We start from the raw sequence: 24599 nt of genomic DNA, 5'->3' as shown, positions 1-24599 counted from the left end.
AGATACATTTTAAATTATATCTGTATCAAGATATCTTTTTAGTAGCTGTATCTGTATCTAGATAAATTCTTAGACTATGTATCTGTATCTAGATCATTTAAAAAGTATCTTTTAACAACTCTGAAAAATACACATCTTAAAACAGTGTTCCATGTTCAAGCTCTCGTCTAGTGTTGTTAAAAAGTCGAGTTCACCCGACTACGACTCCGAGATTCGATTTTTTCATTGTAATAATAAAATTTAACTCATACATATGATTTATAAAGATTTAAATAAATAAAATTAAAATAATTTCAAAGCGGAGTTGAAAAAATAAAATAAATAAAACAATGAATTAGATGCAAAAAAAATTTTAAAAATCCCCCACTCCTTAATTAGGTGCCAGATAGGCGATTGGGTTTTTTATTTTATTATAAAATTAATTTCTTTTTTTTATTTTAGATTTTTTGAAATATTAAATAATTTTTTATAAAAAAATGTATAATATTGCCTACAAATTTTTAAAGGAGATGGAAATGGAAGTTAAATTTAGGGTGGGGGCTAAATATTTAGATGAAAAATAGTTTTATTTCATCAAATCGAAAAATAAATAACATTAAAAAAAATAACATCAAAAAATAAGAAAAAAGAATAATGAAATGAGCCTCCCAAAAGGAACAGTAACCTAACCAGATATTTAGTATAAAATTATTTTATTCTTATAAAAAAAAATTTTATGGACGAGGCAGATAAGGAACAAGAGCAAGACAATTCTTTTACCTCTAAAGATTACTTTATAGATACTAAATTCTAAGCGCAAATGTTTGTATTTGTGATAAAATTTACAGTCTCCATACGGCTACAAGTATAATATATTTCTAAAATATATTTTAGATAAAATGTGATAAAATAATAGGAAAATAAGCAATAGGTGATGATATGTAGGTTCTATTTTCAATTTCATAAACTTATAATTAACTGTAATAAATTTGAAAATGTTTATATATGTCCTAATTTTTTAAGGGATCATGACTATATGGATCTTCACGAGATTTTAAGGGAAATTAGGGTTTTAAATTAAGGAATGATAATACAATCACGTTTTAATCGTGATAAAGAGGAATCTTATTTTAAAAGGGTTTTCCACGAGTTTAGTTGCGTTTTTTAATTTTCAATTTTGTTTTTTTTGGCCTTATGATATAAGATATGTTTAGTATAGGGTATCAATCTATAGCTAATCAAAAGATCTATTCAACTGGAGGTCAATCTCTGCCCCATAATGGGCGATTTAGGAGGGTGGAGGGGGGGGTGTAAAAATTATTTTTTTGATATGGGTATTAAATAAAAGCTAATTTTAATATGGTTTGACTGAAAGTCTTTATTCTTGGTCTTGATGGGTATGAGTTGGTCTGGGGGGGGGGTGTAAAAAATAATTTTTTTGATATGGGTATCAATCGATAGCTAATCAAAAGATCTATTCAACTGGAGGTCAATCTCTGCCCCATAATGGGCGGTCTAGGGGGTAGGTGTAAAAAATAATTTTTTGATATGGGTATTAAATAAAAGCTAATTTTAATATGGTTTGACTGAAAGTCTTTAATCTTGGTCTTGATTGGTATGATTTGGTCTGAAAATTGGAAAAATAATATTATGGAAAGATAATTATACTACAAACTCGATTGGCAACAGCATCGAAAATATCTTAAACAGACTACCTTCGTTCATTTCATATTTAATAGATAGGAAGAAGCAAGAGAATGCTTATAAGAATAAAATTAAAAAGATAAAATTTTGCATTGGGGATCACGTACTGATCCCAATAAATAAAAATGATATATCTAATCTATGCCCCAAAAATATTGAGGCCGAAATTATACAAATGGAGGGCGAGAAATTATGGGTTGGAACTTTTGGGAAAAATTAATTCCCCATTTTTAAAAACGAACATTCATAAATCAATAAAATTTACCAATTTTACCATTCCTAATAAGAGGATCTCCATAATAACAGCATCAAGAAGTACATCTTCTTATGGTAGTTTTGAATCAATTTGCAATTGCCAAAAAAGTTGCAACAATAAGAGGTGTCAATGTTTTAAAAATGGCATTAATTGTTCCACAAAATGTCACTTAAATATTATTTGTGTAAATAATAAATAATTGTTCATATATTTTAAATTAATTATCGAAATCAATAAAATATGTTGTTGATTATATGGCTTAAAAAAAAATATTATAATATAGATGATTTGCTTATAAAGAAGTGCAATAATTTATAACTGCAATAAGAAAAATTTATAATGTCATTTTAAAATTTGTGAATCGATGGTTTCAAATATAGCCGAAATTTTGAGATTTAAAAATATTACAAATTAGATTAAGTTGCTAGCAAATAATTTTATCATTAGGCTACAATGAGTTTATAAATAGCAATGACTATATTTAACCCCTGATAATTGTATTTAATAATGAAGTCTAAATTATTTAACTTTTATTTAATACCCATGTTTATGTTCTGTTTAATTACTATTTATTAGATATCCATAAAAATTCACTATCTTATGGCCAGTTGAAATATAGTATGTTTAGACTAGGCCAGAAAATCAACTATCACCTAACTCATCTAACTCAAAATCTATTATAGATGCTCTAATTTTTTTTAAAGATTAAGAATTGAGCTATACATTGATATTAGGTTGATATATTACCTTTAAATGTTTTCTCAAGTTGAAGCAACTAGTTTTGTTTGATAATAAAACCTTCCACATCTTACAGCAAATATATATTGTGTTAATTTTTTAGATTAAAATAATTTGTGAATTAAGGAAAAGGAAATTCCATATCATCATCATTTTCAAGGGATATTCCTTTGTCGATATGATCTGTACCAGAATTATTTTCATTATAATACTATACCGTCGACATTTAGAATATTTTATTTTTTTGAAAAATATATTTTGCATATTTTTAAATGTAAATTTAAATTTTTAAATAAAATAAAATTAATGATTTTAGAATTAATTATAAAATTGTTATATTAATTTTTGCTATTTATTTAGTAACGAGCCACCGTTATCTCTCTTTTTAAAAAAATGTTGCACGCTAAAGATATCGATACTAAAAAAAAATAGCTATGGAATATCGTGCTAATATAGAACACTGCATATTATATATTTCAAGTTCAGGATTGGAACCGAAAAAAGATTTAAAAAATTGTTTTATTTTCATTCTCTTTTATTTCTGTAAATTCTATCCAACTAGACATTTTGTTAATATGTTGACCCCCCCCCCAGACCAAGTCATACCTATCAAGACCAAGAATAGAGACTTTCAGTCAAACCATATTAAAATTAGCTTTTATTTGATACCCATATCAAAAAATTATTTTTTATACCCCCCCCCAGACCGCCCATTATGGGGTAGAAATTGACTTTCAGTTGAATAGATTTTTAAATTAGCTATCGATTGATACCCATATCAAAAAAAATATTTTTTACACCCCCCCCCCCAGACCGCTAATTATGGGGCAGAGATTGACCTTCAGTTGAATAGATCTTTTGATAAGCTATAGATTGATACCCATATCAAAAATAATTATTTTTTATACACCCCTACCCCTATCACCTCCAGACCGCCCAATATGGGGCAGAGATTGACCTTCGGTTGAATAGATCTTTTGATTAGCTATCTATTGATAGCCATAATTATTTTTTACACCCCCCCCTACCTTTCTAGACCGTCCATTATGGGGCAGAGATTCACCTCCAGTTGAATAGATCTTTTGATTAGCTATCGATTGATACCCATATCAAAATTTATTATTTTTTACACCCCCCCCCTCACCCCCTTCCAGACCGCCCATTATGGGGCAGAGATTGACCTCCAGTTGAATAGATCTTTTGATTAGCTATCGATTGATACCCATATCAAAAAAAATTATTATTTACACCCCCTCCGACCCCTACCCCCTAGACCGCCCATTATGGGGCAGAGATTGACTTCCAGTTGAATAGATCTTTTGATTGGCTATCGATTGATACCCATATCAAAAAAAATTATTTTTTACACCCCCCCCCAGATTGCCTATTAAGGGGTAGAAATTGACCTTCAGTTGAATAGATCTTTTGATTAGCTATCGATTGATACCCATATCAAAAAAAATATTATTTACACACACCCCTCACCCCCTCCAGGCCGCCCATTATGGGGCAGAGATTGACCTCCCTTTTGAATAGATCTTTTGATTAGCTATCGATTGATATCCATATCAAAAAAAATTATTTTTTACACCCCCCCCACCCCCTAGACCGCCCATTATGGGGCAGAGATTGACTTCCAGTTGAATAGATCTTTTGATTAGCTATCGATTGATACCCTATACTAGACATATCTTCATAAGGCCAAAAAAACAACATTGAAAATTAAAAAACGCAACGAAACTCGTGGAAAACGCTTTTAAAATAAGATTCCTCTTTATCACGATTAAAACGTGATAATACCGTATAGTTCTTTATCCTTTAAAAAATTGAAATTTTAAAGGGATCCCTTTAAATCCCGTGAAGATCCCGGATAGTCATGATCCCTTTAAAAATTACGACATATATATTGTTCAACCCTTCAATACTCAGGTGGGGTATATGAAACCCCAGGCATGCTAGAAATGATATTGCATAAAAACAGTTAAATATTTTTATCTGGATTTTTCAGTAGCTTCATCAAATATATCTTAGAATCTATATTCCAAATTTCATACATTTCGGTTGAGTAGTTTTTAAGATATAAGCATTTTGTGACTGATTGGGGTTTGTGAGACCCCACCAGAGTAAATTTGCATGTTCTATATTTTTTTATATTTGAATGTATTAGTGTAATTTTTTTTTTATATTGAAGAATAAAGATCCAAGTTATGAATTATCATGATTATATGATATATAAGTTAATTTTTTCATTTAATATTTTAAATTTAAAAAAAGTTAGCTTTTTTTAGAAAATTTTGGGACAAATTATATTACTCCTTATCATTTTTAATTTAAACTTAAGAAATAAAAATAAATAATTATTTTATCAGGTTTAAGGTTAGTTCTATCTTATATCCAAATATTAAATCTAAATAATGAATATAACTGGATATATATGCATTTGAAATTGGGGTTTAATAAACCCCACTCGAGTATTTACTTGATTTTTTTCACCGGAGTATTGAAGGGTTAATATAAAATAAATTACCAAATATATAAATCCTATATTAAAAATTTTTAATATTTTTTAGCCAACCTTAAAAATCATATAAAAATATCGCACCCTAAATTCATTATCCAAACTAAAGAAATAATGCCCAAGCTTTTATCGGGCATAAGAAAACTTCAACCAGAAGAAAACAAAAGATTAAATAAACTAATACTCAGATGTATTATTAAAAATAATTTAGCATTTAACATATTCGACTCAATTGAATTCCGGGATATATTTGCTTTTATATTTAAAAATGAAAAAATTTGGACACGACAAACAGCGAAAGTATATTTACATTCGATGTATGAAACATCCAAATTAAAACTAATAGCTAAATTAAAAAATGTACAAAGTAAAATTTCGCTTTCAACCGATATTTATACAGGAATCAATAGTATGTCTTACTGTTCTATTACTGTACACTATATTAATTGGAAAATTAAAAACTATCTTTTAGATTTAATCGAACTTCCTCATCAGCATGTGGGCAAGATATAGCGAATTATTTATTAAAATCTCTCGAAACATTTGAAATTCAAAAAAATGTTATAGCATTAACTCACGACAATGCTAGGAATATTATTAATGCAACTGCTATAATGAGTAATCATAATAAGGAAAAATATAATATGCCCTTCTATAGTAATAGATGCTTGGCGCATGTTATAAATTTAATTGTTAAAGAAGGGCTTAGTATTTTTGATCCCAAATTAGAAAAAATACACAAATTGGTGAAAACTTCACCTTTCGCCCAACCTAATGCAAAAATATCTCGAAATTTCTGGAGGCACAAGATTACCACTTGACGTGGTAACTAGGTGGAATTCTAAGTATCTCATGATTTCTACAATAAATAAAGTAATTTAACCATAATCTTAAATGTTATTTATATAATATATTTTATTTTAAAGAATTTAGAGGCTATTAAACAATTAGGTGAATTTTATCTTAATATCAATGAGGAAATTGAAACCTTCAAACCATTTTTCAAGATTACTTGTGAAGTTTCTTCGGAAAATACAACTATTGGGACGGCGGCTTTATTCGTCGCTTCGATAGGGAATTTCTTAGATGAAACATTTAATTCACATGCTAATGATGATATCAAATAGGCAGCTAAATTAATGCTGACCAAATGTAAAGCCTACGAAGGCTTATTTGGTACCCTTACAAATTATATATCTAGCTTCCTAGATCCCAAAACAAAACAAAAATATATGCCAAAATCTATCTTAAATAATAAATATGACGAAGAATTTAAACAAATACACAATGCTTATTCCTGGCCAGCATATCAAGCAACGGTATATGAATTTACAGATCACATTGATTCACAACCCTACTCAGTTATTATGCATAATAAGCTGCGAAAGTAAATATTAATACTTAGAAATTTAATTAACCTTGTATTTTAATATTTATTTCCTGAGATGCTATCGATAATCCAGACCCCATGAGAGATGAGATCGTGTAATATCTTAAGGAACCCGTTGCGCCAGCATCGACAAATATCTCGGATTGGCAAAGAACGCCACCATATATCCCATTTTGGCGTTAATGGCTAGGGATTATTTAGCTCAACAATCTACAAGTGTAACAAGTGAGAGGACCTTCAGTAAAGCTGTTGATTGTATGACTAAAAAAAGGAATAAAATGGCTTCAGAAACCCTCAAAGAATGCCTGTGCCTGAGTTGTTGGGACGTAGATCTATTGGAATAATGTAAATATTATTACATACTTTGTTGTGATTGTGTTTAGACCATATTAACATATATAATTAGTCCGAATAATGTTTTTGTAAATTATAAAAAACACTTTTACTTGCCCTCTCTTAAAAAATTGGTAAAATATAATGATTTTTTAATTCTTTCAATATATCTTTATATTTATTTTGAAGCAAGAATTGACAAATGAAGATTGAACTGACGATATAAGATTTGACAAATGAAGATTGAACTGACGATATTTTTTTATATTAAAATATTTTTTTATATCTAAATATTTTTATTTATTCGATTTTTTTTATTGTAATTATAAAATTTAACTCATATGATTTATAAAGATTTAAATAAATAAAATAAAAATATTAGTTATAATTTATTTTAATAGATAGGCCCTGGTTCGAACTAGTTACTGTTTTGAAGAAATTAATAAATAACTAAAATTCTTAAAATGTATATAAATTTTAGTGAATAAGGCATACGCGATATACCGAAGGTCAGGACACAATTTTTTGAGAAGAAAAATATATTGGGGTTCATAAATTCCTGGTTTTTTAAAAAAATATATCAATTAAACATCTTAATCCTCAGAATTTGTCTCTTAATTACCTCAATTTAAATCAGGAAGAGCTTAGGCAAAATTATGAGATAATTTCCATATATAACGTTTTTTTTTATTTCCAAACAGGATTAATTTTAGGAATTGATTTTTCCCATTCATGTTATCAAAATTTCCGTTAAAAAGAATTTAAAAATCTTAAAACTTAATTTGGTAATCTAGCAGATATTTTTCTTTTAATATTGTACATAGTTAAAAATAAAATGTTAAGATCCAGACTAAACTTGAGAGTCGTGAACTAGTCATATATTTGAGTCGTGAAATCGAGTTATGGTGAACTCGAGTTATGAATTTGAATCGTGAACTCAACAGGTTATCTTAAATTTTATGAAACTTGATTACTTATAGTGTTGTTAATTGGTTGGTTGGCTCTAAAAATCTGCTATGAGCACGAACCCCGATCACAGATCCGTGGTTCAGGCCCATATATTTTAATTTAAGTTATTCTTATTGAACTTATTATAGTATATAAATATATTGTTATTAAAGATAAATCGATTGATAATTAAAATACCTATTGAATAGGCAAAAAGTCAAGCGCCACTTCTCGATGAGTGAAGTTATTTCTACGTAGGTCAGGAATAATTTTATCAAAATCATATATTGATATGATAATGGATGGGTATCAAATAAACATAGTTTTAACTACCTTTATATGGTGTATATTAATTTGATCGGGAATAAAAAATAAATATGGTTACTCATATTTGTTTGTGAAATTTTTTTTTTAGCATTGCACTTAATGGGCATGTCTGGATCTTAACATTTTATTTTTAACTTTGTACAATATTAAGAGAAAAATATCTGCTAGATTACCAAATTAAGTTTTAAGATTTTTAAATTCTTTTTAACGGAAATTTCGATAACATGAATGGAAAAAATCAATTCCTAAAATTAATCCTGTTTGGAAATAAAAAAAACGTTATATATGGAAATTATCTCATTTAATTTTGCCTAAGCTCTTCCTGATTTAAATTGAGGTAATTAAGAGACAAATTCTGAGGATTAAGATGTTTAATTGATATATTTTTTAAAAAAACCAGGAATTTATGAACCCCAAAATATTTTTCTTCTCAAAAAATTGTGTCCTGACCTTCGGTATATCGCGTATGCCTTATTCACTAAAATTTATATACATTTTAAGAATTTTAGTTATTTATTAATTTCTTCAAAACAATAACTAGTTCGAACCAGGGCCTGTCTATTAAAATAAATTATAACTAATATTTTTATTTTATTTATTTAAATCTTTATAAATCATATGAATTAAATTTTATAATTACAATAAAAGAATCGAATAAATAAAAATATTTAGATATAAAAAAATATTTTAATATAAAAAAATATCGTCAGTTCAATCTTCATTTGTCAAATCTTTTTCTTCAGGAAAGCTTCAAAATAAATATAAAGATATATTGAAAGAATTAAAAAATCATTATATTTTACCAATTTTTTAAGAGAGGGCAAGTAAAAGTCTTGTTTAAAATTTACAAATACATTATTCGGACTAATTATATATGTTAATATGGTCTAAACACAATCACAACAAAGTATGTAATAATATTTACATTATTCCAATAGATCTACGTCCCAACAACTCAGGCAAAGGCATATTTTGAGGGTTTCTGAAGCCATTCTATTCCTTTTTTTAGTCATACAATCAACAGCTTTACTGAAGGTCCTCTCACTTGTTACACTTGTAGATTGTTGAGCTAAATAATCCCTAGCCATTAACGCCAAAGTGGGATATATGGTGGCGTTCTTTGCCAATCCAAGATATTTATCGATGCTGGCGCAACGGGTTCCTTAAGATATTACACGATCTCATCTCTCATGGGGTCTGGATTATCGATAGCATCTCAGGAAATAAATATTAAAATACAAGGTTAATTAAATTTCTAAGTATTAATATTTACTTTCGCAGCTTATTATGCATAATAACTGAGTAGGGTTGTGAATCAATGTGATCTGTAAATTCATATACCGTTGCTTGATATGCTGGCCAGGAATAAGCATTGTGTATTTGTTTAAATTCTTCGTCATATTTATTATTTAAGATAGATTTTGGCATATATTTTTGTTTTGTTTTGGGATCTAGGAAGCTAGATATATAATTTGTAAGGGTACCAAATAAGCCTTCGTAGGCTTTACATTTGGTCAGCATTAATTTAGCTGCCTATTTGATATCATCATTAGCATGTGAATTAAATGTTTCATCTAAGAAATTCCCTATCGAAGCGACGAATAAAGCCGCCGTCCCAATAGTTGTATTTTCCGAAGAAACTTCACAAGTAATCTTGAAAAATGGTTTGAAGGTTTCAATTTCCTCATTGATATTAAGATAAAATTCACCTAATTGTTTAATAGCCTCTAAATTCTTTAAAATAAAATATATTATATAAATAACATTTAAGATTATGGTTAAATTACTTTATTTATTGTAGAAATCATGAGATACTTAGAATTCCACCTAGTTACCACGTCAAGTGGTAATCTCGTGCCTCCAGAAATTTCGAGATATTTTTGCATTAGGTTGGGCGAAAGGTGAAGTTTTCACTAATTTGTGTATTTTTTCTAATTTGGGATCAAAAATACTAAGCCCTTCTTTAACAATTAAATTTATAACATGCGCCAAGCATCTATTACTATAGAAGGGCATATTATATTTTTCCTTATTATGATTACTCATTATAGCAGTTGCATTAATAATATTCCTAGCATTGTCGTGAGTTAATGCTATAACATTTTTTTGAATTTCAAATGTTTCGAGAGATTTTAATAAATAATTCGCTATATCTTGCCCACATGCGGATGAGGAAGTTCGATTAAATCTAAAAGATAGTTTTTAATTTTCCAATTAATATAGTGTACAGTAATAGAACAGTAAGACATACTATTGATTCCTGTATAAATATCGGTTGAAAGCGAAATTTTACTTTGTACATTTTTTAATTTAGCTATTAGTTTTAATTTGGATGTTTCATACATCGAATGTAAATATACTTTCGCTGTTTGTCGTGTCCAAATTTTTTCATTTTTAAATATAAAAGCAAATATATCCCGGAATTCAATTGAGTCGAATATGTTAAATGCTAAATTATTTTTAATAATACATCTGAGTATTAGTTTATTTAATCTTTTGTTTTCTTCTGGTTGAAGTTTTCTTATGCCCGATAAAAGCTTGGGCATTATTTCTTTAGTTTGGATAATGAATTTAGGGTGCGATATTTTTATATGATTTTTAAGGTTGGCTAAAAAATATTAAAAATTTTTAATATAGGATTTATATATTTGGTAATTTATTTTATATTAACCTATTAACCCTTCAATACTCCGGTGAAAAAAATCAAGTAAATACTCGAGTGGGGTTTATTAAACCCCAATTTCAAATGCATATATCTCCAGTTATATTCATTATTTAGATTTAATATTTGGATATAAGATAGAACTAACCTTAAACCTGATAAAATAATTATTTATTTTTATTTCTTAAGTTTAAATTAAAAATGATAAGGAGTAATATAATTTGTCCCAAAATTTTCTAAAAAAAGCTAACTTTTTTTAAATTTAAAATATTAAATGAAAAAATTAACTTATATATCATATAATCATGATAATTCATAACTTGGATCTTTATTCTTCAATATAAAAAAAAAATTACACTAATACATTCAAATATAAAAAAATATAGAACATGCAAATTTACTCTGGTGGGGTCTCACAAACCCCAATCAGTCACAAAATGCTTATATCTTAAAAACTACTCAACCGAAATGTATGAAATTTGGAATATAGATTCTAAGATATATTTGATGAAGCTACTGAAAAATCCAGATAATAATATTTAACTGTTTTTATGCAATATCATTTCTAGCATGCCTGGGGTTTCATATACCCCACCGGAGAATTGAAGGGTTAAACAATGTATATAAACATTTTCAAATTTATTACAGTTAATTATAAGTTTTATGAAATTGAAAATAGAACCTACATATCATCACCTATCATATTTTATCAAAAATATATTTTAGAAATATATTATACTTGTAGCTGTATGGAGACTGTAAATTTTATCACAATACAAACATTTGCGCTTAGAATTATTAGTGTCTATAAAGTAATCTTTTATAGAGGTAAAAGAATTGTCTTGCTCTTGTTCCATATCTGCCTCGTCCATAAAAATTTTTTTTATAAAAATAAAATAATTTTATACTAAATATCTGGTTAGGATACTGTTACTTTTGGGAGGCTCATTTCATTATTCTTTTTATAATTACAATAAAAAAATCGAATAAATAAAAAAAAAATTTGGATCAACAAATTCATTATTTCATTTATTTTATTATTTAATATTTTTATAAAAATAAAAATATTTTTTTTATGATTTTAAATATAATAAAATCAGGAAAATAATAGTTCATAAATATAGGAATAGGAAGGAGTTTATGCTACGAGCAACCTCTTTATTTCAAAATATAATTTTAGGAATTATTTTTTCTATTCATGTTATTAAAATTTCCGTTTACGTAAAAATAGCTTCACTCATAGAAAAGTGGCGCTTGAATTGTTGCATATTCAATAGGTCTTTTAATTATCTATCGATTTATCTGTAATAACCATATATTTAACTAATAAGTTCAATAAGAAATAACTTAAGATACATGGGTCTCGTGCTCATAGCAGATTTAGTCTAATTTTAGAGCCAAGTGCCAGGTCTGGGTATTACACAACCAACCAATTAACAATACTAATATAAGTAATCGAGTTTCATAAAATTTAAGATAACCTGTTGAGTTCACGACTCAAGTTTATGACTAGTTCACGACTCAAGATCAAAACTCAAGTTCATGACTCAAGATCAAAACTCAAGTTCAGAACTCGAGTCGTGACTAAAAACTCGACTTGAGTCGTAGTTAAGCCGACTTGGATGAGTCGTTTAACAACACTACTCTCGTCCAAAGAATTATAAGCAAAATCAATAAAGTACATCGAACCAAGAAAAACAATATAATTAATAATCTTAAACTAACATATACAACAGTAGCTTCTACAATCTCAGGGCGCCCAACTTTAAATTTTTTAAAAAATTCAAGGGTCTCTTTTAATTTTTCAGAGGGCTCAAGCCCCTGACCCTCTCTCCAATGACGCTATTGATTTTCAACAATCCAATACCACTAGTGACGCTACTGATTTTCAACAATATTGATTTTTAAAATCAATACCACTCAGTGCCAATACTGATAAATCAATAGGTAATGAAATGATATATTGGTTTAAAGAAAATATCAATAAATATTATTCAAAAATTTATTAATACAAATATCTTTTATTTTTAGATTTATGTGGATAATGCTAAAATAATTCCTTATATGCCTAATTTCCCTTGTGATATATTTATTGAATTTACCCGAAAATATTTTTTTGATAGCAATTATTGGTGCAACAATTATTCCTTTTGAAAAATTAAATATCTCGACCTCTTAACTACGTTTATTATATATGTTTACCATCTGTGATAACAATATTTTTGTATCTGTAATAGAATCAATTAACCTCAAAGGCAATTAATAATATGATTAATTGTATTCAAATATATTGTTAATTGTGTATGATAATTAATTGATGTATTTAGATTGATTTGTAAAAAGATATATAAACTGAAGTACAAAGTATATTAAGACAGTAAAAATAATAAATTGTTTAATAATAGTGAAATATGTCATTGGCGCAGTTTCAAATGGAGAAATTTAATAATCCCATCGCATCAACTTTTTTATCTATTAAAAAAGTGCCTATATTTACTTAAAATCTCGCACCTCTTCCACTCATCCTCCTCATTCACCTCCTCAGGATTTTTCATCCAACATAATATTCGCTTAAAGACCTTTAAGGAAAGGATCCTTAATCTTCCATTATCAGACTTTAATTGGCACCTTGCTCAATTACCCGCTAAACTTGGTGGTATCGACCTGATCACCTTAGAATTACTCTCCCTTTTTCTTTTTATCTCTAATCGCCTTTCACTCAATCTTTCATAACCCCCATTGACGATCTCTTAACAGTAGCAATCGAAAGATGGAATCTACTAACACCAGACGGTCAAACATTCCCAACCGAAATTTATAATAAATCAAACTTGGAACCCCTTATAAAGAAACTACAAAATAGTCTTAACCCTTCCGATATCAGCGATATACAACTTCTTCAACTAAACGATAAATACGGCGGGTATGAATGGCTAGAGGCACTTCCAAGCCTAACCCTTGATAATCTCTTAACCAATGACCAACTGAGAGTTACCATAGGATTTAAACTTGGATGCTCGCTTACACATTCACACACTTGCCACCTTTGCAACCTACCCGTTTAACCAAACGCAAGACACGGCCTAAACTGCTCCCGCAGTCAAGGTCGTCACCTCCGGCATAAAGCTATAAATAAAATCATCCATAACGCTCTTAATAAGGCTAAAATACCTAACATCCTAGAACCAACAAACCTCTCTTTACAAGATGGTCTCAGACCTGACGGTTTAACCAGCACCCCATGGTCCAATGGGAAGTCCCTAATTTGGAACGCAACCTGCGTCTCTTCCTTTCCCTCATTAATTAATTCAAACCCTCTTACTAGCGGGGAAAATAAAAAAATTAATAAATACTCGATACTAAATAACTTTATTTTTCAACCCATAGTCATTTCAACTAATGGCAATTTCTCACAATAAACATAATTTTTACAAACGAAAAACGCTAATCACAATTAGAAATTTTTAAACATAATTATACCTATAAGCTCTTTTTAGAGCCATCGATATTTTTAAAATATACATTCACTTTTAATATATATGGTGAATTCCATATCAAATCACCAAGGTTTCAACCCGACAATTTTTCTTAAATTTTGTATACTGGTAGTATATACTATAACTAAGAAAAAAATGAAATTTTACCTTCCAACACTGTTTACCCGCTAAGATATGGCCGTTTAAAGAGCGGAAAAATGGTAGACAAAATGCACCTCATTTATTTTCAAATATCTCGAGAAATAATTAAGTTAGAAAAAAAAATTTATATTTTATTTTGTAGCATAATAAATGTTCTTTAAAATGACATAAAAATAAATATGATGGACATTTGATTAATATCGAAAACCGGATGTGTAAAACCAGAAATGGCCATAGAAAAAAAAGGTATTTTTTTCTGTAGATAGATATCACACTGCTTTATATTTGTACAAAATCCTAGACTGGAATAAACATGGGTTTAGGAGTTATCACTCTTTATATGGATTTAACATTAATATCATCATATTTTGATTTAATGAATAGTTTTGAAATAATGTTAATTTAAAAATTATGTCTAAATGACAGACCCTAACTTTTATCTTTATCAAAATTTTTTAGAAGTGGCTGTAATAATGAGCTTTGTTTAACACTTTAGTTAAATTTTGTCTTGAAGTTACTTGACAAAATAATTCTAAACATATTTATAACTTTATTTGCCTCAAATTGCATTACATATAGTACAATCAAAAATTTATAATTAAAAAATATCATATATTATAATCATCCAAGGAATTTTAATAAATTATGACTTTTGTTTTCGTCTAGCGGAATAAAAGCTTGGAACTTTGTGTTCCAGAAATTCTCTTTACTCTCAAAAATCTGCTTTCAAGATGACTTTCGTGTTCATATATTCATTATTGCTCACAAATATATAATTTACCCCATAGATATTATTTCTTGCATAGTTAAATAAATCTATTGTTGTCAATATGTGATGTTCATATGGACGTTGCAAGCTTGCTCGAGCTGCTAATCGTTTAGACGGCCCCCAAAATGTCGCATGGACTTTTACCTTGTGCGGTTTCAAAAAATGTCACTTATCCCAAAATCATTTTCATGATTGTAAATGAAATCTTTTATTTTTATATTGGTTACTGCTCCATCAGAAAAATAATAAATTTTAGCCACTCTATTAAATCTTTCCTTCAAGAATACGATCAATTTTTAAAATAAATAAAATGCGCATGCGTTGTGCTTTAAAAAATCTGATATAACCATAAAATTTACATGTTTTATTATGTTGTTCTCACGGTAATAAATTATAAGAGTTGATAGTAGCTTGATTATTGGTCTGATTAAATCCTTGTACATGGTTCTGCACTACAAATGCATAGTTTTCTGAAAAGTCTGCAATAACTAAGAATTCGCCAACATTAAAATTGAATTTTAAAGTTTCGAAATTATTATCGTGAAGCTATAAACAAATGAGGAATTAAATTGTTTAATTATTCAATTAAATAATCTACAAATTCGTCAGCAGATTTTGTCAGTGTTTCGAGGGTAGTTCGATTAACTGCTATCCATTGTTTGAATGCTTTATAATCTATAGAATTCTCGTCAAATAATATATTAAGCCTTTCTTTTAATTTTGAATATATGGGGGAAAATTTATTGTTGAATTTCAATTTTGGTATTATTTTATGCTAAATAAAATATTTAAAATTATTTTGTCAAGTAATTTTAATTTCGAGATAAAATTTAACTAAAGTTTTAAACAGCTCATTATCCCAGCCACCTCTCAAATTTTTTTTATAAAGATAAAAAAAAAAGTAAGGGTCTATCATTTAGACATAAATTTTAAATTAACATTATTTCATAACTATTCATTAAATTGATATAAATGTTAAATTTGTTCAATTTTAGCCATATAAAGAGTGATAACTCCTAAACCCATGTTCATCCCAGTCTAGGATTTTGTACAAATATAAAGCAGTGTGATTCTACAGAAAAAAATATCTTTTTTCTATTGCCATTTCCGGTTTTACACATCCGGTTTTCGATATTAATCAAATGTCCATCATATTTATTTTTATGTCATTTTAAAGAACTTTTATTAAGCTACAAAATAAAATTTAAATTATTTTTCTAACATAATTATTTCTCGAGATATTTGAAAATGATGAGGTGCAATTTGTCAAAAATGTATCATTTTTCCACGCTTTAAACGGCCATATCTTAGCGGGTAAACAGTGTGGGAAGGTAAAATTTCATTTTTTTCTTAGTTATAGTATATACTACCAGTATACAAAATTTAAGAAAAATTGAAGGGGGTCGGGTTGAAAATCGACTTTTTTTTGTTGATTTGATATGGAATTCACCATATATTCATTTTTTATTTTTATATTTTGTTTACATGTATTAAAGATAAATGAATAATAAAAAATTTGAAATCTAAAAAAAAAAATATAAAGGAGAGATGTAAGTTTATTTATCAAAGATAGAATCAAAGAATCAATTATATTAGCAAATATTGGATTAGAGGTTTATTCAAAGTTATTTATTTTGTGTTTGCAAAGACATTAGATGAAATATCTTATTATGATGATATAATTAAACTTTTAAAAAAAATTAATCTAAGAAAATGAATTTTATGCTAAGAGATATTATTTTTTTTAAACGAAACAAGAAAAAGGCGAAACGATTACAGAAATATATAAGTAAATTAAAGATAAAAGCAAATACTTGTGAGTTTAAAGAAATGTATAATACCGTAATGTGGGATAAATTAGTGTCGGGAATTACTAATGAAAAAATATTAATGAAATTAATCAATATGCCAGACTTAACATGGGAAAGGACTGTACAAATCATTACCTAAATGGAGACAACGGAAATAATTTCGTATGAAAAATTATCTGCAGGAAAGGAGATAAATAAAATTGGAAAAACAGTGACAAGGGAGCAGTATGACAAATATAAACTAGTATCAAAAATTATTTGTTATTGTGGATTAGAAAACCATATAAAATCATAGAAATTTAAATGCAATTTGTCATAACTGTGAAATAAAAGGATATTTACAAAAAGTATGTAGAAGGAATCGTAGAAAGAAAGAATATATTCAAACGATAGATGTCCCAGAAAAAGAGCGAGAAAGTTTTGAGGATTGGGATTTTCCAGAGGAGTCGAGGAAAAAATTTGAGATGAAATTATTGATAGATAAAATATATATTATTTTTTAATTGACACAGGATCGGCAGTCTCCATTTTGAATATAGAAGACGTTTATCTTAAAAATACCAGTAACAAAAACGGATATTATTTTAAAATCTTATAATGTAATGATCGATATTCTAGGTGAATGTATATTACCCATTAATTGTAAGAATAAAATTATATATCATGAATTTATAATGGTAAACAATGGTATTAATTTGATAGGTAGAAATTTAATAAACAAATTAAAGCTAATAATAAATCAATGTAATACAATGAATGAGGTTTGGGGGGATAATATTGAAAAAATTTTCTTCATTATTTACTAAGAAATTAGGTTTACTGAAGAATTTAAAGCGAGTTTATCGGTAAAACCCAACCCCAAACTTTCAATGTCTTAAAACCAGACAGATACCATTTGCGTGGAAGATAAAACTAGAAAAGGAATTACGAGTGGAATTGATGTGAGTTATAGAAAAACTAAAATACTCAAATATCGCTCCGATCGTGCCTGTACTAAAAAAGATGGATCCTTGCGAATTTGTGGTGATTTTAGACTGGTAAATGCAAATATTTTGATTAATAAATATCCTATATCCAAAATTAATGAATTATTAGCCACACTAGGTAATGGATCAAAATATACGGTATTAGATTTATCAGAAGCGTATTTTCAAATAGCACTAGACGAGGAGGCAAAAAACTGTTAGTGATCAACAGGCCAAGTGGATTGTATCGCTTCATACGACTTCCGTTTGGGGTAGCCTCAGCGCCAGCCATTTTTCAACAAGCAATGGATTCGTTATTAAAAGGACTACCTGAGGATAAACGGTATGAAATTAAATCTAAAAAAATGTAATTTTTTTAAAGAAAAGATTGAATTCTTGGGAATCACAACAACAAATAAGAATGCCAATGCAATTTTAGACGCACCGTTACCTAAAAGTTAAATAATTACAAGCTTTTATAGGTATTATTAATTATTATCAAAAATTAAAAAATTTTGACTATTGCCGCTCCGTTATATAGGTTTTTAATAAAAAATGTGCCATGAAAATGGACAGATAATGAAACAAAAGTAATTAATAAATTTAAAACATTAATATCGGAAGCACCCATTTTAACACATTATAATCCGGAATACCCGATAATTCTAGCTGCTGACGCGTCTCACCATGGAATAGGATCAGTTCTATCTCATAACATTAACAACGAGAAAAACCCGTTTGAATTCGCTTCCCGAAAATTTGCCGCAGAACGAAATTACAGTCAGATAGAACGTGAAACTTTAGCAATCATATTTGGATTAATTAAATTTAAACAATATTTAATTGGTAAACATTTTACTAAAATCACCGACCATAAACCACTTATATCGTTACTCTACATAATAGAATAACAGATATGTCATCAAGATTAATAAGATGGTCATTACTGCTAGCAAATTATGATAATGAATTGCAATTACGAGGGATAAAAAAAATAGCAATGCGGATATGCTTTCCCGTTTCCCAATTGACAGTAAACCATCTGCTTGGGATGAGTTAGATATTAATTTATTAGTATCGGATGCTCCACATTTCCGCGTTAGATATAAAATTACACACAAGAAATAACTCGGTATTATCAAAGGTTTCACGGTACATTGCAACTGGGAGGCCGAAGGTATTAGAGGAAAATCTAAAACCGTTTTTCCAGGGCCGAAATGAACTCACGATGGAGGCAGGAGAACCATAATTCCAAAAAAATTACAAGTAAATATTTTATCTTTTTACATATGGGGCATCAGGGTTATACTAAAACAAAATTATTGACCCAAGAGAATGTTTGGTGGTCGAATATTAATGAAGACAATTACATGGTAAGAATAGTTAATTATGTCAAACAAATAACCCTGGTGGTAAAACAATCATAGGGAAATAGCCCACTGCAAATAAACTATGGGGAAGAATTCATTTAGATTTTGCCGGACTAATTAACGAACATATATATCTAGTAATAATATAGTTTTAGTAAATGGCCTGAAATATAAAAACTGTCAACAAATAATTTTACTGAAGTAAGAAAAATATTGTGACTTTTTGCTATTTTCGGTTACCCCAATACGATTGTTATGGATAATGGGCCCCCATTTCAAAGTGAGAATTCAGGTTTATTTTGCAAACAATTATCAATCAAAAATGTATATAGTGCCCCGTACCACCCTAGAACCAACGGAGAAGCGGAGCGGTGGTAGAGAACGAAAGTACAAGTAGCCGTTATCCAAAACGGAGAAGAAAACAATTTATACCGTTTCAAATCGAGAGCCCAAAAAGGAGATAATAGATGAAATAGAATCAATTAACCTCAAAGGCATTTAATAATATGATTAATTGTATTCAAATATTGTTAATTGTGTATGATGATTAATTGATGTATTTAGATTGATTTATAAAAGATATATAAACTGAAGTACAAAATATATTAAGACAAATATAATAAATTGTTCAATAATAGTGAAATGTGTCAGTAAGAGATCTGCAAAGTTAGGCCCGGCCTGAGGGCTTGGGCCTAATTTTATTTTTTTTTAAATTCGGGCCGGGTCGGGTCGGACCTTGGAAATTTTTTTAAATAAATCTAAATTTATTAATTTTTTATGTAAAATAAAATATTTGATTTTATTTATTGAAATTAAACGTCATATAACAATATGTCTTTTATGAGTAATTATAAAAATTAATTTCTATATTTAAATAAATTCTACCCGGGCCGGATGGGTAAATTGTTTTAAAAAAATTTCGGATTCGGGCCGGGCCGGCAAAACTTTTTAAATAAAATTTCGGGCGGGGCCGGGCTTGAAAAATTAGGCCCGATGCAGATCTCTAGTGTCAGTATCTATGGAAATCAGGGACTTCTACCGTATTACTCAAGATCGTCAATAAAATTTAAGGGAATAAGGGGTAGTTTTAATTTGGATTTCCCTTTTTTCTAATTTTAATTTGGCATGAGATATGAGGGGATAAACAGTCATTGGTTTATATGGTGTAGAAAGTCCCTAATAGGAATACCTTGATATCAATTATTTATTTAAGATATTGTAATGGAAAATCAAAAATATAAATCAAAACTAACTTAAATAAATTTGATAAAGATAGTTTAAGAGAACAAAATGAAATGAAATCAAATACATATTCCAATTAAAAAAATTTTATAAATGAATGAAACACAAAAATTAATAATTAATTCAAAAATACAGGCCTAAAATAAAAAAATCTAATCACTAATCAGAGATGCATCGATATCGATACTCAAGGTATGGGTATCGGTTGATACTTTTAATTTTAACTTATACCAATGGGCGATAAATGATAACTAACTTTTTAAAAAAATAGCCTATCTTAAGTTATTAATTTATTTTTTTTAAAAATTGATTATATATTCTAAACCGATAAGAAAGAAAGAACTGTTAATTTTTATTTTCATTATTTAATTTTTTTACACTTTATAATTTCGTAAATATTTAAAATAATATTGAAATCTAGTCAGGCACTTGTACACGGTAGAAGGGGGAGTTATGACACATTATCGTCATTTAAATTAAGAGTAGGTGGATGAAAATAAAGAGGGTGGTTGTAAGGTTTTTTTGATAAATTTAATTTCCATTTGAGGTTGGCGCAGTCCGGCTAAAATGCTTAGAGGATAAGGTATTTTATAGAAGTGCCTGATTCTAGTTGTAGACGAGAGATAAATAATTATGTGCACCCAATATATTTATAATATTGTTATCCATAAGTTCAAGTCAGTCACTTTTAAACAATATTATATTATTTACATAATTATAAGATAATCTAATATAGTAATAAATACGTTATAAGGATAGGATAAATAAATAAAATTATATAGAAAGATTTCAAGGAGGTATGTAAGTCTATAAAATGGGATGGGGGTTTTTTCCTAAATGTACGTTGCGAAAATATATGCCATGAAGACTGGGTTATAATAAATATAAAAACGCGATATTTTGCAACAACAAATAATCGATAATTTATTGATTTTTCATTATTAGTTCATACTTACCAAGACTACAACATATTAAAATGACCCTTTGTTTGACTAAAGAATGTACAGATAAAAAAAACAAGGAAATGTTGTCAAAAAGAGCCTCAAGATTTGGGCAAAAGGAGACCAAACCTCTCAGACCTAGATAAGCCGTTTTTTAAAAAAAAAATTTGTAGACAATACCAGTTAGAGGTGAAAAAAATATAATAACTTCGATAAAGCAATTTATATTATATTTGATCTAAGTTCACAAGAAATTTAATATATAGATTACAAATGTATTATTGATACAATAAAATAAGCAATTAAATTGCGTCATTTTATTCCCAAGCACAAGTAAAAAAAATAGTAAAGGATAGCGTGGTGAAGAATAATAATTCGCAATTTTAATTATTTGATAAGACGTAGTCTTAATATTAAGTATAAAATAATACATATGTTATGTTCTATCCCCCCTTATTTCTTTTTTTTGTTTCTACTTGTTTCTTTTGTTTTCCCATCTTCCTTTATTTTGTTATGAAATTAATATATTATACCTTATTTTTATATTGCATTTGAAACTGGTTCTTACCAGTTTCATGAATGATTATATCGCGATTAAATAACAACTTTTTTTTCCCCTTTTGTTTTAAAAATTATAAAGGTGGAAAACAAAACACCATTGATTCATTAATTATTTTTCGTGCTTTTAAATTAAAGTTTATTTTGTTGTAATTTCACTTATTCGAATAAACTTTGAAATTTACGTTGTCCAAGTGATTCCATGACTAAATTGATAAAACCCGGGCCCCTGGATCCAGTCATTGACCATCCCGGACCCCCGATCACGGACTGTATTATTCCCATTCAGACTGGGGGACCCATCGGTCCAAACTCAACAACATATTATTTTGAAAAAATCGCATTTTAAATATAAAGTTTTTTTTACTAACCTTTAAAAAATGGCGATATCTTCCATATCGAAATAGGACTCAAGCTAGCAAATTGCCCGAAAGAAAATTCAAGGAATACCAACGGCATACCACAAAATAGCATGAATACAAGGTAAGGAATCAGGAAAGCGCCTATAGGAACATAATATATAAATACATGATTTGTGAGTGGTTTAAAAATAACCCCAATAAAATATTGAATTAAATAATGAAATCAGACCACATATATTTCAAAAAGTTTTTAGAGATATAGAAAATGTTTTAAATATTAAATTGGGAGATTTATTTACCTTCGAGAATATGAGGTTTATATTATATTCATTAAACCTTATATCTTTTCTTTTTTTAGTGTTCAAGCTAGATATCCCATAGATAACTTTTTAAATTCGGCCTTAATTGATTGAAAATTTTTAGTTTTGCCAAAAGCTGTTACATGTACCATACCCATCAATTTTTTAGCCCTTGATTAAAAAATTGATTTAAATATTCTCATATAAACCCCTTTAATTTAAAGTCGCAACCTAGGTAAGCCTTTATCAGATTAACAATTAAGAGTTGCTATATGCTGCCAATTTGAATGCGTCATCATTTAACCACATATATGCATAAAATGTAAAAAGTCGGTTAGTCAAGGGAATATGAAAGACGTGCGAGAATTAATTCAACAATGAGTATGAGGGCCCAAATACCAAACATCATGGATCCTATTAACTTTTCATCAGATGGCCTGAGACCGGCTTTACTCCAATACCTTGGTTTTTTACCTTAAAAATACTAATTCATATTCGGTTAATATTGCAGAAATACTCTTAAATTAACTAATTGTTTGAATATATATTTTTTACTCCAATACCTTAGTTTTTTACCATAAAAATACTAATTCACATTCGGTTAATATTGCAGAAATACTCTTAAATTAACTACTTGTTTGAATATATATTTTTTGAATTAATCCTTATGCGCAATGCCAGATGTAGTGCGGTTGGTCGATGTTTTAAATGCGCATTTTAGAAATTGAAGGACCTACTGGAAGGGGTTGTTTATTGCTAGTTGTTTCTTTGTTAGCTTTGTTGAACGGCTCGATATGAGCCAATTTTTAAAAACGGTTAACTCAATATTTTAGCCAAAAAAATATTGTCTATAAGCCTCGAGATTTCATGAATAGTTGAATAAATTTTTGTCCCATCTACAATCAAAATCTTGTTGACGTAATATTTTTCTAAATAAAATATTGAATTAGCCGTTTTAAAAATCGGCTCAAATCATGCCGGTTAACAACACTACTTAATTAGATATGTCACTCATAAACAAGGTTTTTGAGGTGGTAATATATTTTAAACCAACCTTTTGTTTGTCTGAATATAACTTTATTTTGTGTGAATATTTATAATTTAATTTCCGAAAATGATGCATAAATATTTTTAATTACAATCTATTTGATTTGTGTGTATTAAAAAGAAAATAAAACATAATTACAAAAGAAAATAAAAACGTAATTACAAAAGATAATAAAACGTAATTACAAATGAAAAGAAATAAAGAACATCAAACCTAATGTTACAAATAAATGAACAGGTGAAAGTATATACCTCAAAAACGCATTAAAAATTATTAGGAAATTTTCATTTTCATTTTTAAAAAAATTATAAAAGCCTGGAGTGAAATATTTTTTACTTGACTTCGCGAAAAATAAGTTGAAAAAGTTAGTGGGTGGTTATTATTGGCCTATTTTCTCCCACAAAATTTAAATATTATATTTCTTTAGAAAATTTATGTAAATTGCGATTATCAAGTTAAGTGTTATCCAAAAGTAGTGACGATTGTCGTTTTTTTTGGAAATGCAACAATTTCGCAACATGATTATATGATAAGCCATTTCGGTTTTCTCGAAAGAGGGTAAATATTCCAATTTTTTAAAAAATCAAATTTATGTCATGATATTTGAAATAAGTTTTTAATCAGGGCCATGTTATCTAATTTATGTTTATACCCCATTCTCGAACTAGCTGGCCCAAGCTTAAAATAAAATAATGATAAATGGGGTCACATTTTAAATAGAATTAAATCAAAGTATATTTT

The 24599-nt window shown here is 28.1% G+C and overlaps 1 protein-coding gene across 1 annotated transcript in view; it reads right to left on the bottom strand.

Annotated features, from left to right (window-relative positions):
- LOC135931097 (sodium- and chloride-dependent glycine transporter 1-like) overlaps positions 1-24599 on the bottom strand; it is an 88861-nt gene that overhangs the window by 52094 nt on the left and 12168 nt on the right. Inside the window, exon 2 of the mRNA XM_065467967.1 lies at positions 22521-22652. Coding sequence (XP_065324039.1) covers positions 22521-22652 — 132 coding nt within the window. The remainder of the gene's footprint in view (positions 1-22520; positions 22653-24599) is intronic.

The sequence above is a fragment of the Gordionus sp. m RMFG-2023 genome, chromosome 1, assembly GCF_954871325.1.
Source record: "Gordionus sp. m RMFG-2023 chromosome 1, tfGorSpeb1-WG-v2, whole genome shotgun sequence".
Lineage (NCBI taxonomy): Eukaryota > Metazoa > Nematomorpha > Gordioida > Chordodea > Parachordodidae > Gordionus > Gordionus sp. m RMFG-2023.
Note: the sequence above shows the minus strand (reverse complement) of the source record. Positions and strands in the feature narration are given on the sequence as shown.